General features: G+C 50.6%; 1 protein-coding gene across 1 annotated transcript in view; it reads right to left on the bottom strand.

Annotated features, from left to right (window-relative positions):
* Window positions 1-14,226, bottom strand: part of TMEM178B (transmembrane protein 178B) — a 362,017-nt gene that overhangs the window by 21,711 nt on the left and 326,080 nt on the right. Inside the window, exon 3 of the mRNA XM_029232921.1 lies at window positions 14,003-14,140. Within this exon, the coding sequence (XP_029088754.1) occupies window positions 14,003-14,140 (138 nt within the window). The remainder of the gene's footprint in view (window positions 1-14,002; window positions 14,141-14,226) is intronic.

The raw sequence follows: 14,226 nt of genomic DNA, 5'->3' as shown, positions 1-14,226 counted from the left end.
ATTTGTCCACTACGATGACATGTCTGTGTGGGGTCATCTCTTACCCTATCAGGTCATGAAGCTGCTTGAGGATCATAAATATGTCAGCAAGTTCATTGTTATTTGGGAGATACTGCTGCCTGGTAATTAAAAACCCAGCCTTCAGAGTTAAATAGATTTGAGTTGATCTGGGAACTATGTGACCTTGGGCAAGGTACTTAAACTTTCTAAGCAAGAGCTAGGAACTGCAAAGGAGGGAATAGCCAGTGATAAACCGAGCACCCATGAACGAGAATGTAGTAAGTGCTCATTCTGTGCCTGGCATGGTACTAAGCATGTTACACATCTTGGCTTATTTAATTCCCGCGACAACCCTACAAGGCAGGTACTATTTTACAGCTGGTGAAACTGAGGTATATAAAGGCTACATTTGCCTAAGTTTGTAGAGCTTTGATTCAGACCTGACTCCAGGGTTGATCTTCACGCATCTAGACCTAATGTAGGAGGGGTGGCCCCTCTGTGTCTTCTCTGTCTTCCTCCTGTCCTGCCCCAAAGGGACATCTACCTGCCCCTTGCTGGTGGGGGCAGAGGCGGACCCCTCTGGCCTACGAATACTAACGGAAGCTGGTGGGTAAGCCTGCATCTGCCTTCTGGTTCAGTTCTCACGCCTCCTTCTTTATCCCAGGTGGCCTTGCCCAGTACCCTTTTCTCTTTCCTCCCACAGGTTCTAGGAACAGAGAAGAAAGGGGTCAGGGGTTAATCTGAAGGCCTTAGATTAAGGCTCCACCATTTACTTAATTGCATGACTCTAAGCTTGTTTCATGGCTCTCTGGGTCTAGTTCATTATCGACAAAATCAGGGTGGTAATGGCGACCTTAAGGGCTGCTGGGAAGATGAAAGGAAATACCGTTTGAAGAGCATCTACCATTGACACAGCACTGATGCTCCAAAAAGTGAGCTCTTACCTTCCTGCCTGCCTCTTCCACCTGCCTTCTCAGGGGGTGTGAAGGTCAAATAAGACCTTACCCTCCCTTTGGAGCTCTGTGAACTAAAAACTGTCAGCTAAATCATAACTGACCCTTTTAAAATCCTTTTTGGGTGACCAGCACCTTCCTTCCCCAGGAATGGGAGACAGGTAGATTGAAGACATCCTCATCCTTCTGACTGCTGAAATGACACGGAATTCTTTTGTTTTTAATATTTTGCATTTTAAAGGTGTCAGTCATTAAAAGGAAAACGGCTCATTTATCACGCTAATTGGTCTAGGTGTCTGACTCTCCTCTAAGATTGTGGGCAACACCAAGGCAGCGACGAGTTTTATTTTATTTTATCCTCCGACCACCTAGTACTTGGCCGCTACTTAACTGGCTGTTTATTGAGTAAATTATAAGCATTGGGCAGATTCTAATGGTTCACTAACGTGGGGATGGGCTCTTGTCTCTCACAGCCACGTCTTGGACATCCTAGATGTTCTGATGGCTTCTATAGAAAGGGTGAGTGTAGTTTTCAAACCCCAAATCAAGGCACATGGAATGAGACATGATCTAATAAGAGGTTAAGTGTATTTGAAATCAGGAGACTTCTAGAATGTCAGGGAGAGAACAGCTCTACACAGGCACTCATTCTCCAATTATTTTATACCGGGAGGTAAAATGCAAGTGACTCCCCATCTGTCCCAAAAGCCCAAGTTCTGTTGGGATGAAGAGGCACGTCCACTAGAGCAGAATTCACGTACACCTCTGGAGCTGTCTTCATAAACCCTCTCCAGCGTAATGCTTTAAGGTCTCCCCAGAATCATTCCCCCACCAGCACCTCCTAGGCCTTCAAGGCCATCACCACCAGACCCTGGTCGGCGTACACAGCAATCGGTACAGGCTTGCTAAGCTCCTCTCCACCTCCGTCCACAGCAGGCATCGTCCACAAGGTCCAGGGGCGGGGTGGGGGGCAGCCCCGGGCCCAGGGTGTGCTTGACTGCACACTGTGGGGGCCGGCTGCCCACCCTCCCTCACCCCCTGCTCTCTGATCTGGGCCACCTCTCCAAATCAGCTCTCTGGTCCCCAGGGGGAGCTGGGGCCCTGCGCCCGTGCGCATACCCCAGCTCGCCTGCTGGTGATGTCCTCTGAGTCTATCCAGGGGGCCCTTGTGTCTGGTCTGGGCCATTTTCCTTGGTGTTGGGTACTCTGGCTTCAGTCCCTGGACACACAGGACATCCCAGCCATCCAAGCAGTGAGGGTGACAGGAGCCTCTTAAGAGCAGAACCCCCTGTTCCCCTTCCCTGGGCGTGCCTATTTCTGATGCCACTTTTCCCCTTCCTCAGACTCCTCTCTGCACCCAGGGCAGGAGAGAGGCAATTCCTCCTCACTTCCACCAGCTCCTCCCTCTTAAGTTTTTCCCAGGAGCAGCTTTTTTTTTTTTTTTTTTGCGGTACGCAGGCCTCTCACTGTTGTGGCCCCTCCCGTTGCGGAGCACAGGCTCCGGACGCGCAGGCTCAGCGGCCACGGCTCACTCACGGGCCCAGCCGCTCCGCGGCATGTGGGATCCTCCCAGACCGGGGCACAAACCCGCGTCCCCTGCATCGGCAGGCGGACTCTCAACCACTGCGCCACCAGGGAAGCCCCCAGGAGCAGGTTTTAAGCCCCATCGGAGGGGTCTCTGCATTTACTTCAGGAATGAGCGTTTTTCTTTGATGTATGACTTGTTTCAAGAGGCCAAGAACTTGCCAAACAAGTTCCTTTCCTCTGAAGCTTGCTCACCTCTGTAAGGACATCCTAGAAGAGCCACAGGGAGGGAGGATTTTGAAGGTGCTTTAGAAATTACCTAAGTTTCCATGGCAATCAAGCACTGTGGAGTCACCACCACCGTCTGGGTCTTTCTGTTTCCAGTGAAAAGGCTGTTGGAGAAATCTGTTTTCTCAACCACCACTCCAAGAATGGAGATGGGCTTCTGGCTACCCTGCCCCCTCTCCCTTCTCCTGGCTGCCCTTCCCCATCCCATTCTTGCCTATAGTCTACTGTCCGGAAGCAAGAGGCCCCAACTTAGGGCAGCGATGTTCGTATTTCTAGGAAAGACAGGAGGAGACCTCAGGTTGTCAGCGTCCCAGCCTGAGTCTCGACTATGTCTAAGCATATCTGTACTTGTGGAGACAGGCCAGCCAGGAATGCACCAAGGCTGTGGAGAAATCACTCATCCTGAGTGGACACCAAATCATCCACCCACACCCAGCCTAGACGCAGAACCATAACCATACTTTACCATCTATAGTAACCTAACTCTGCTATTCCCTCCTTTACACCTTTACACTTCTGGGTCTGCCCTGCCCACGCAAGTGGTTTGATTGCATTACAGGAACTTCCTGCAAGATCCATCAACTCGCCCATTTAGAGCATCAGCAGACAGTGTGAGCTCTAAGACTTCTTCAATCCTGCTGTTTCCATCGATCTTGGATAATGTCAGTATTCTCACCCAGTCTTAATCAAAGACCTGCATAGAAACAAAGGGCTTAAACCAAGGTTCCAATTCGCAATAAATCCCGCCCTTAACCTTCCCCCCCTCAGACCCCACCAGTTTTGGAAGCTGCTGTTCTCCCTGATGGCAGTAAGCAATGAACTCAGTCTAGTCTTATTAGCGGGTTGTGTTGGCAATGTTTGCAGAGCCAGCTTTTGACCTGAGGCATGCGGGAACACACGTTCTGTGTGATTATTCAGTCATCAAAGACGAGGGGTGATTTTAAACACAGCAGACTCAGCCTGAGTTAGGGAGAAGGAGAGCTGCCTGCAGAATCGGGAGAAGAACTGAGTTCTCAAGCTCTCCGCGAGCCCCTGTAGCAAAAGGCTGTGGTGCCCTGGGATCGGGGAGTCTGGGTGTGGAACGATGCTGGAGGCAGGGGCGGCTTCGTGGGCATGCCACCTGAGCAGCTGTGTGCTTACTCTAAGGCTCTGCTGTTGTCCCCCTGAAATTCTTAATAATGTTTGAATTAGGAGTCCAAGTTTGCATTTTACACTGGGCCCCGCCAATTATGTTGCTGGTCTTGACTGGAGGGGAAGGATGCTACCGGGTGTGTGGCAATGCAACACCTTCAGGGGGCGCGTGGCAGTCCCCCTACCCTGACCTGGCCACCTCAGGCATAGATACCATGCCCTCAGTCACTGGAACTGGGCATGGCAGGTTGAAGAAGCCCCAGCTATAGGTACCCCTGAAGGGAGCCAGACGGCTGATAAAAGCCACACAATATCAAAGGATCGCCCAGGGGAGAACCCCAGAGCAATGTGGAAACAGAGAGAGGGCAGGGCAGAATCAGTCGAACCCAGCCCATGGCCTCCAAGGCCCTACACAATCTACCCAGCTTCGGGCATACCGCCATCTCACTCCGCTCCTGTCACAAGCCTCCTGTTGTGCAGCTTCTTCAGACCCAACAAGCTCATTCCCAACCCAGGTCCCCTGCGCTTGCTGTTCTTTTTGCAGGGACTCATCTTGCCCAAGTCCTCCCACAGCTCAACACCTCCCTTCATTCAAACCTCTGTTCACCGTTACCACCTCTGAGAGGACTCCGTGCCCACCCACTGGCCCCTCATCTACAATAAGGCCCCCCAGAACTCCCTATCTTCCTCCTAGCTTAATTTTTCTCCATAGTTCTCATCCCCTGACATCAGATCATGTATTTATGACACCTGCTTCTTGTCTGTTTCTCCAGCTAGAATGTAAGCTTCATGAGGACTTGATTCTATTCCCAACTATAGCCCAAGTGCTTAAACAGTGTCTGGAACCTAACAGGCTATCAATATTGAATGAATGGATGAATGAATGAATGAATGGGTAGGGTGGTGATTAGCCAGAGAAACAATATCTGTTCGAGCAATTCCGTCTTCATCACCCCGTAGCGTGTGTGTCTGCGTGGTGTTGGTGGTCGTGGTATGGGGCTGCTTAAAGTGTCCCTGAAGGTGGTTGTTTAAAAAAAGAAGCATCTCAGTAGTAAAAATAATAACATCGAGGCATTGTTCTAATCCTTTTACATGAGTGAACTATAATTTTCACTACTAGGCATCAAGTGGGTACTATTATTAGTCTTGTGTTACAGGTGAGAAAATTGAAGCAACACGTGAAAGGCAGTTAAGTAACATTCCCAGTGTCACAGGGCTAGTCCAAGACTCCTTTGGTCCTCGACTGGTTCTCCACGATAAAACCGTAACCCTCCCTTTTAGCTGGATGATTCTACTTCCTGAAGAAGGACTTTAACGCCCAGTCAGGTAGCAGGGAATGGAAGGTGGCTCAGGGCAAGTGTGGGCAGGGACATCCGAGACGAGAGTTGGTTCTTCCCAAACCACCGACCACCCTCCCCCCACCTTCCATTTCTTTCCAGAGTCTGCTCTGCCATAGCCTCTGCCCTGGAGAATATGTAAGCAGTGTGGCTTTGCTGAGTGTTTGGTGGACAGGTTATAAGTCATTCTGGCATGGCCTTCACTGACCAGATTAGGGTTTACAGGGCCAGGGCTGCTTACTATTTTCCTCCAAAGTGCAAATCTATAACAGAGGCAGGTCCCACTGGGTGGCAAGGGCGAAACTGCTTTGAGGTCTATTTTGGCTCTTAAGACAGAAATGAAGCCCCACCCCTGCTGTCCGGGTTGCTGGAGTGATCGGTCCTGGCCACTGGTTCTACATTAGGCAAGCATGGATGTTATTTCCTATTCCTCCTGACAATGTGTCTCCTCCCCCAAAGGTCTTTGTTTTGAATGTAATTATCAAATGCTAATACATATTCAAACATGCACCTTCCAAAGGGCAAGACATACCCCAGGGCAGGAAGTAGTCTGTGAATTTCCGCTTAGGATTTTGAAAGAAAGACTGTGAGACAAAAAAGTCAAGAGAAGAGTTGTGATGTTCTAGTGAAATCCCACATGAAACTATAAAAGCCGTTTAGCAGGGTAGGTAGATGGGCTTTATGCCCTCGTTTGGCCATGATAGATTATGGACTCTCTTCTGCCTGTTGGAATGGATTTTGCTTGGGGTACATGTGTAATACTCACTACCACTTTACTACCATTTACATATAATAGTAATAGCTATGATTTACTGAGGGTTTCTTATAAGCTTCCCTCATGTTAAGTCATTGGCTTACTGATTCTATCTTCCCTCCCTAGAATAGTATCTAACTTACGTGGTTGCCCACATGACTCTTACCCACGAGTCAAGAATTTCGAGGCACAGTCCCTACTGGACTTACAGAAATGCAGCCCTAGTCACTGAGCACTGCTGGAGCTCGGAAGGACGGTAAGGAGAAGCTGATGGATGTTGCCCTACTTTACAGCATCCCTAAAATCACTCTACTGCCTGAAAGAAACAGTCACCCAGTCAAGACACCCATGCCTTGGCCTTTTCATTTTAGGTTTGTAAGTTTTCATAATTGCTGGGCCTTTATCGAGGTCTTTGTCTACCAGAAGAGGGGTATCTGGGGGTTCAGCACACAGCTGAACTGCTCTCTGGTGAGCCTGGCAGAGGGGGAGCCATTTGGCATCACTGGTTTGCAAATGACTGCAATCGCTCCAAGTGGATAGCTTGAGCTTCTCTGGGGCACTTTCTTTGCTCTCCTGACTGACTGGGAAGGTAGAAAAATGTTACACTGATCACAGGTGGGAGGTAAAGGACCTTACCACCTGTGCCCTCAATTCTGGCCGCTGTCTCCTCCATATGCCCCTTCGTGCTTTGAGAAGGGAGGAACAGAAAGGGAATAGAGCAAGATTCTGGGACTGGCACCTGCTTAGAAGCACAGAATTGGAGCTATGCTAGTGCGGGAAGACGTGTGTGGCACAGAGGGTCAGGGGGATCTCCATCACGGGGAGCTGAAAGCAGAGGCAGCAGGATGGGCTGCGAGGATCCAGGCTGGTGTCACGGGCTGGGCTCTGGCTCCAGTTCTGCCACTCACTAGACTGGATGACCTCGGACAACTGACACAACTACTCTTATCTGGAAACACAAGAAGGTTGAACTGGATGGTCTTTAAGGCCCCTGCCATTTCTAACATTCTAGGAGTCCAAATTAAAGGCAGAACATTCTTCATGAGGTCATGTATAATTCATACCCTACATCCAAAAGGAATTTGGGACAGACCCCAGGACTATTCAAATAAAGATAAAAAGAGAATAAGGAGCCCCATGGAAGAAGAGCTCAGACCAAGAACAGAAGACAGGCTAATTTCTTGAAGGACTGCTGCTCTATCAAGAAAAAACAAAACACTTCCTCTGTTGTACATAATTCCCTTTTCTGATACATGCATTCAACAGATATTTGAGGCTGCAGACACTGTTCCAGACACAGCGGGTGCCTTGGAGAATAAGGCAAAGTTCTGGAGCTCATGGAGCTGATATCTATGTTGGTGGTGGGAGGCAATGAAAAAATACAAAATGTTAGAAACACTGCAGACACCTAGTGTCCAGATCTCGGTTTCTAATACCACTCTCCAATAAAATGAACCAGGTTCCTAGAAGAAGTGGCCGGTTCTAAGAGTAGGGCAGGAAATACACGAGATGAGCCTGGAACACCTTGTAGTGCCCCAAACTAAGGAAGTACTCACAAAAAAAGCAAAAGCAAAACCCTACATTGATAAGAGTACACCAAAGGGGCACAGGGGCCAACCAAAAGAGCTCCCAGTGGCCAAAGCCAGAACTGGACAACAAATATAGTATTGAATTATGACCCGAAGTATAAAATAAACATTCACGAGTCCACACTGATATAAATAAATGATTGAATCAATTAATAAACAGGGAAGAAGAGACAAATCTCCTGTGCAGAAGAATTCCAAATAATTTATGTAGCTGCTCTACCCTAAAGGAGGAGAAACGTAACCCCCGACTCCTTAGGTGTGGGCTGTGCCTAGTGACTTCCTTCCAAAGAGGACAGTACGGAAACAGGGGCAAAAAGAGTAACTTTACAGTAGAGAAACTTGACACATACTCCTTCAGCCAGGGGATGAAGGGTAATGTCCACAGTCATAGGTCACGGTGATAGTACGTATCCTTGAAATGACGTGATGAAAATGGCCCCTTACCTGTGTAATCTTCCTCTCCAAACCCATAACCCAGTCTAATCCCGAGAAGAACATCAGACAAGTTCCAACAGAGGAGCATCCTACAGTATGGATGGCCAGTACTCTTCAAGTACTCAACTGTCAAGGTCATTAAAAACAAGGAAAGTCTGAGAAAGTGTCACAGAAAGAGGAGACCGAGGAAACATGACAACTAAATGTAACGGGGGATCCTGGATGGTCCAGGAACAGAAAAAGGATATCAGGTAAAACTTAGAAGCTAAATAACTACGGACACTAATTAATAACAATGTACCAATATTTATTCATGAATTGCAATAAATGTACTGTACTAGTGTAAGATGTTAATAATAGGGAAAACTGTGTGCAAGGGCAAAGGGTAATATGGGAATTCTCTGTACTACCTGCTCCGTTTTTCTGTAAACCTAAAACTGTTCCAAAAAAGAAAGTCGATTTAAAAAAAAGAATCTGGAGGTCAGAGATGGAAGAAGTCAGAGACCCTCTTCTCCTGCTGGCTTTGCGTAAGCAAGCTTCCCTGAGTCCTACAGCTGCAGGGAACGAATTCTGCCAACGGCATCATGATCTTGGAAGAGGATCCTGGCCTCAGACGAGACCCCAGTGCTGGATGATACCTGGACTGCAGTTTTGTGAGACCCTGAGCAGAGAACCCAGTTAAGCCTGCCTGGAATTCTGATTCATGGAAACTGTGAGGTAACAAATGTTTGTTTTAAGCTGCTTAAAAAAAAAAAAAAAAAGCAACCAAAACACAACAACAATAAACATGTCATAAAGTGGTGGGTGTGCTGCAGAAAATTAAATTAATTAAAATGTAGAGAGCAACTGGGTAGCTTTGTTAAATTGGGTGGTCGAGGAAGCCCTCTCCGAGGGGGTGACTTTTCAGTTGGAATATGAATCCTATGTGGAGCCCGTCACGAGGTATTGGCGGGGAAAGCACTGTGGGCAAAGCTATCAGGCCACTCCACGGGCTTGAAGTAAAACCGTATGTGTACTGGGAGAGAGGCAGCCTGTGTGGCTGGAGTGACATGAGCATAGTGGAAGGAATAGGAAAGGAGGTGGGGGAGGTAGAATGAGCCAGATTACATAGGGTTTCCACCGTGGACTGAATGTTTGCGTGCTCCCAAATTCATATGTTGAAATGCTAACCCCCGAGACGCTGGTATTAAATGGAGGGGCCTTTGGGAGGTGATTAGGTCATGAGGGTGGTGCCCTCGTGAATGGCATTAGTGACCTAATAAAAGAGGCCCCAGGTCTTCCCTGGTGATGCAGTGGTTAGGAACCTGCCTGCCAACGCAGGGGACACGGGTTCAAGCCCTGGTCCAGGAGGATCCCACATGCCGCGGAGCAACTAAACCCGTGAGCCACAACTACTGAGCCTGCACTCTAGAGCCCACGAGCCACAACTACTGAGCCTGCATGCCACAACTACTGAAGCCCACGTGCTCTAAGGCCCACGTGCCACAACTACTGAGCCTGCGTGCTGCAACTACTAAAGCCCGCGTGCCTAGAGCCTGTGCTCCACAACAAGAGAAACCACCGCAATGAGAAGCCCGCGCACCACAACAGAGTAGCCCCCACTCGCCGCAACTAAAGAAAGCCTGCACACAGCAACAAAGACCCAACACAGCCAAAAATAAATAACTTTAAAATAAATAAAAGAGGCCCCAGAGAGTTCCCTTGGCCCTGCCACCGTATGAGAACACACAAGAAGGTACCATCTATGACATCTATGACCCAGAAGGCAGGTTCTCACCAGACACCGAATCTGCCAGTGCCTTGATCTTGGACTTTCCAGACTCCAGGACAGCAAGAAATAAATTTCTGTTCTTTATAAGCCGCCCAGTGTCTGGTATTTTGTTATAGCAGCCCAAGCTAACTAAGATAGCTTCTAAAGAGGGGTAAGGAGTTTGGATTTTAAGTTCAAGTGTAAGCTTTTTGAGCATTGGTAGATAAGTGAATATCTGATTTCTAGTTTCAAAAATATTATGCCAACTGCCCTGTGAAGGGCTGACTGCCCAGTGCCAGAGTCTAGATAGGAGGCTCCAGCATTAGCCTAGATGAAAGCTCACGGCAGAGATGATGGTGTCCTCCCAAGAGTGGGAGGACGAGGACATGTGAGGGGGTGCTGAGGGGCGGGGCACGGGTGTTGGATGTTCACACCCATCTTGTGGATCTGTGCCCATGAGGTGGGTCTAGGTTCGCCCGGCGAGTGAATTACAAGTAATCGTAGGAGTCACGTGCTCCCTGCCACGCGGCCCCGCCCCCCGTGTCAGCCTGTCCCTGTGCTTCTGAATCTCACTGATGACGAATCCAGACACTTGTTTCTAGCAGTTGCACCCAAACGCCGTTGCGCCAGTCTGGACTAGATTCTCCCCTGGAGGCCACGCCAAAGGGGAAACTGGATCCCACTCACCACCCGCAGCCTCCTGGCCCCACAGAGCTGCCATACTTAACTAAGTGCCTCCTCTGGGCTGAGCGTTAATTAAACACTTTGTTGCTAGTCATCTCACGAGGTGTGGGGTGCCCTCTCTTTAACCCCGGAAATAGTTAAATCGAGAAGAGAAGCACCCAGTGTGGGCCACCTCCTTTCGTGTGGGAACAGAGAAGAGGTTGTGAAGAGAACTCTTCTGTTTGTATTTCGGCCTCGGCCGGTTCATCTGAAGTCAACTGCAATTCCATCTTCAGACTCCTGACTTTAAATTTACCTTTTCTACTCTTGCCAACCCCTCCTTTTCCAGCTGCTCACCACACCCACACCCGACCAGCACTGCGACAGTTGGTGCCCACCACCTTTCTCACTTGCTGCCCAGTCTAACCCCTTGGGCCCTAGTCTGTGCTCAGTTACGCGTGCCTGAAATGCCAATCTGGGTGAAAGCTAAGGCCGCGGGGCCTTTTGGTCACAAATATCTACCGTTTGAGTGACGGCTCTGCCGTGCTCAGGAGGTTCCTGTCACAGGTAGCTGACTCTCCAAGCCCTTCAAAGGTCAGCCCTAGAGGGGCTGCCCTGGAGGGCAGGCACCGGTCGGGCTCTGGGAAGGGTTGATGCTGACATGTCTCTCTTTGACACACAGGGTTCTACAGGACAAGTCTTCATTTTGGGGTTTGGCACCCAACCTCTCAGCAACTCTCGGTGCTGAGCGGGGATGGGGGGAGCACAGCTTCTACACTGAGTCTGCTTCCTCCCAGGCTCCAACTAAACCACACTCATGGGGTCAGCAGGCTGCACTTGCCCTGGGCATTGGGACCCCCTGAAGCTGTGTCAGGCCTCCTTGGAAAGGGCACTAATTTGAAAAGCAAGAGGGTGCCTTCACCGGCCTAGAGCTTTATCTTCCCCAAAAGACCAGGGTTCAAGGGGTCAGCTCTTAGCGGCTTTGTCCTTCTTCCTCTCCTACTGGGGCCTCTCTGACGGTACCCATGAGGTGTGTGGATACCACTTTCCTCCCCAGCCTCTTTGGGGAGAGGACAGTTCTACCTATGGACACAAGCCCCATGGTGGATAAGATGGCCCCACTCCGACCAGGACAATGCTTCCGTTAGGAAGAAACAGCTCTTAGGACAGCAGCTTCCCCAGAGTTCTTCTGGACGCTAACATTTTATTATGAACTATGGTTTTTCCATTAAAAAAAAAAGAAAGGGAGTGCGTGTGCTGGGGAAGTGGGTTTAGCTGGGACCCTCGGTGATCAGGGCTCGGATAGGCCTCCACAGTAATAATCGAAGCCCTGTGACAGCACTTCCCTGTCTGACGCTGCCTAAGGTAGTCATAAAACGGGGCGGCTGTGGGGCATCGGGGGAAGGAAGAAAACAAATCACGAGAGGTCTTGCCCAACTGACATTTCAGAGCTGGAGGGAAATTTAAAGGTCATCTATTCCCCCAACTCTCACCACTTACTGAGCGTCATCCCCAGAAGTTCGGCTTGGATTGGTCTGGGGTGAGGCCCTAGCATCAGTACTTTTAAAAGTTCTGCAGGTGACTCGACTGTGTGGTGATTAAGAACCACTAACCAGGCAGAAGGGAAGCAACACCCTCACTCATTCCCTGTGGGCAGGGGCCTCAGGTCCCCAGTCCAGCCCAAGGGCTTTCCCAGCATCCCCAGAGCCCTAGGGCTCCTGGGCGGTACCTTAGCAAATGGGGGACAGGGCTTCCAGGCACCCTCCTGCCCCCCACTGTCTGCCCCACACCCTCTTCTGGGAGAGTTCCTACCCAGGGTCTCAGGTGAGTGGGAAGTGTCTCAGGGACCCCCCCCCCCCCCCGCCTTCAAGTCACAATGATGTGTGGCCCGGCCTGGAAGGATCAGTGGGCCCATCACTCTTTCTCTGGAAGCTGTCAGAGTTGGAAGGCTTACTTAGCACCTGGGCAGGATGTGAGCCAAGTGCCGGCCTGGAGAGGGGAACGTGCAGGGGATGACGATCGCCTCGGAAAAGGCAGAGATGAAAGAGTATCGGCTCCCAGGGCTCCTGGATTTCTGCTCTGGCCGAGGCCTGTTTGCTCAGCTTTTCTTGGATCCCTGGGAGCCCTCTCTAGAGCCTTAGAAAAGCCCCGTTTTACTGGAGCCCATCTTTGTACAACCACAAGAGTCTTAGAGAGAACATTCACTACAAACAGAGCCACTCCACTTTTATCTTTTCACTTTTTGGGGTCCACGGAAGATTCTGACTGGAAGGTGGAAACAAAAGACTCCATGCTGCTAACACCAAGTATGGAAATCCCGGGCCAAGTGTGACCCTCGCTTCAGTGAGGAGGACACCCGGGTGCAGAAAAGGTGGTGCGGCTGGTTTGGGGGGCCCCCGTCTCAGCGGGAGACCGGAAGGAGGGGTGAAGGAGCCACCGTGCCCCTCCTTCCCCAGCCTCTGCCCTAAGTGCCGCTGTGGGACCCACAGGAAGGCAGTGCTGGGCAGGGGCAGCTGACCCTGATGGCAGAGGATCTGGGAGGCACAGGGTGTCTGTGCTTTGGGGGAACAAGGATAAGCGGTCAGGCACGAGGTGGAGTCCTGCAACTCTCCTCCTCCTCTCCCAACCCACAGCTCACTCACTGAACCCCAGATCTCTCCGTCCACCTAGAAGGACAGCCGCCTCCTTTCTCCAGCCAGACCCACCCCTCCACCGCCTGCCCCTGCTGAGGCCCTGAGTTGGGCCATTCACGTGGTATCTACCATCTACCTGATGGTGGTTTCCACGCATGGGACTCACTGTCCTTTTTCCCCACACATATTTCTAACTCCCTCTGTCCAAGCCCAATTCCCCCTCTTCCTAACTCCATGCAAGTCATCCACCCACTTCTCCCCGAGGAGTGTACCGTGATGGGCATACCGACGGTTAGCTTTGGCTTCAGACTGAGACTCAAACCAGGAGACCAAAAAGCACATTTCAGCTCTTCAGGGAGAAAAGAGGCACGTGTGGATAGTGGATTAACCTTTACTTCCCGTGGACTGGAACCTATTCCCTCATAGCTACACAGTTCTGCTCATATACAGCCCTTTATAAGGGTGCGACCGGTTCTATGGCCCTGACAGTAATAGAGGGTAAGGGAGACATGTGACGAAGGTCTAGCCCCGTCTTACCACCTTTAGAGCCTCGTTTGGAAATGGAGCGGCATTAAGACCCATAAATCAAGGGTAAAGGTACGCTTTTGAAGGGGAAGCTGCCCAGATAGCACCTGCCGCCCACCCCAAAGTATAGTATGTATAGTATGTGCATAAAACGCCCGAGTATTACGTGGGTTCTCACTTGCCCCAGATCTGACACCTCGTTCAACGCCATCGCCACAGTCTTTCCCACACCAGGCGGGCAGACGCCCGAGTGCAAGGACCAGCAGTGGAGAGTGGCTAAGAGGAGCTCAAAACATGTTCGCTGAATGAGGGAATGAAAGGGCCCCGCCGAGCCTGGGCCTTCGTCCACACGCCCACCAGCCATTCTCTCAGAATCCCAGTAACCAGGACCCCCCCCATCCCGCAGCCCCCAATTCTTACCTCCCATGAGGAAGAGAAGCCCTGCCACATACTGCATAAGGCCTCGGTCCCAGCAGCAGCCCAGCACGCCGATGATCCAGCCGAAGAGGATGATGGCCACCGCCATGCCCATGAAGCCGGCCGTCATCCTACGCAGGTCTGCGGGGAAGCAGGCAGACAACAGTTAGCATCAGAGCCCGGAACTCAGGGTCCAGTGCACCCCGGCCCCGGGCGAGGGGGCAGGG

The sequence above is a fragment of the Monodon monoceros genome, unplaced genomic scaffold (genome assembly GCF_005190385.1).
Source record: "Monodon monoceros isolate NGI ecotype Baffin Bay Population unplaced genomic scaffold, NGI_Narwhal_1 Super_Scaffold_2, whole genome shotgun sequence".
Lineage (NCBI taxonomy): Eukaryota > Metazoa > Chordata > Mammalia > Artiodactyla > Monodontidae > Monodon > Monodon monoceros.
Note: the sequence above shows the minus strand (reverse complement) of the source record. Positions and strands in the feature narration are given on the sequence as shown.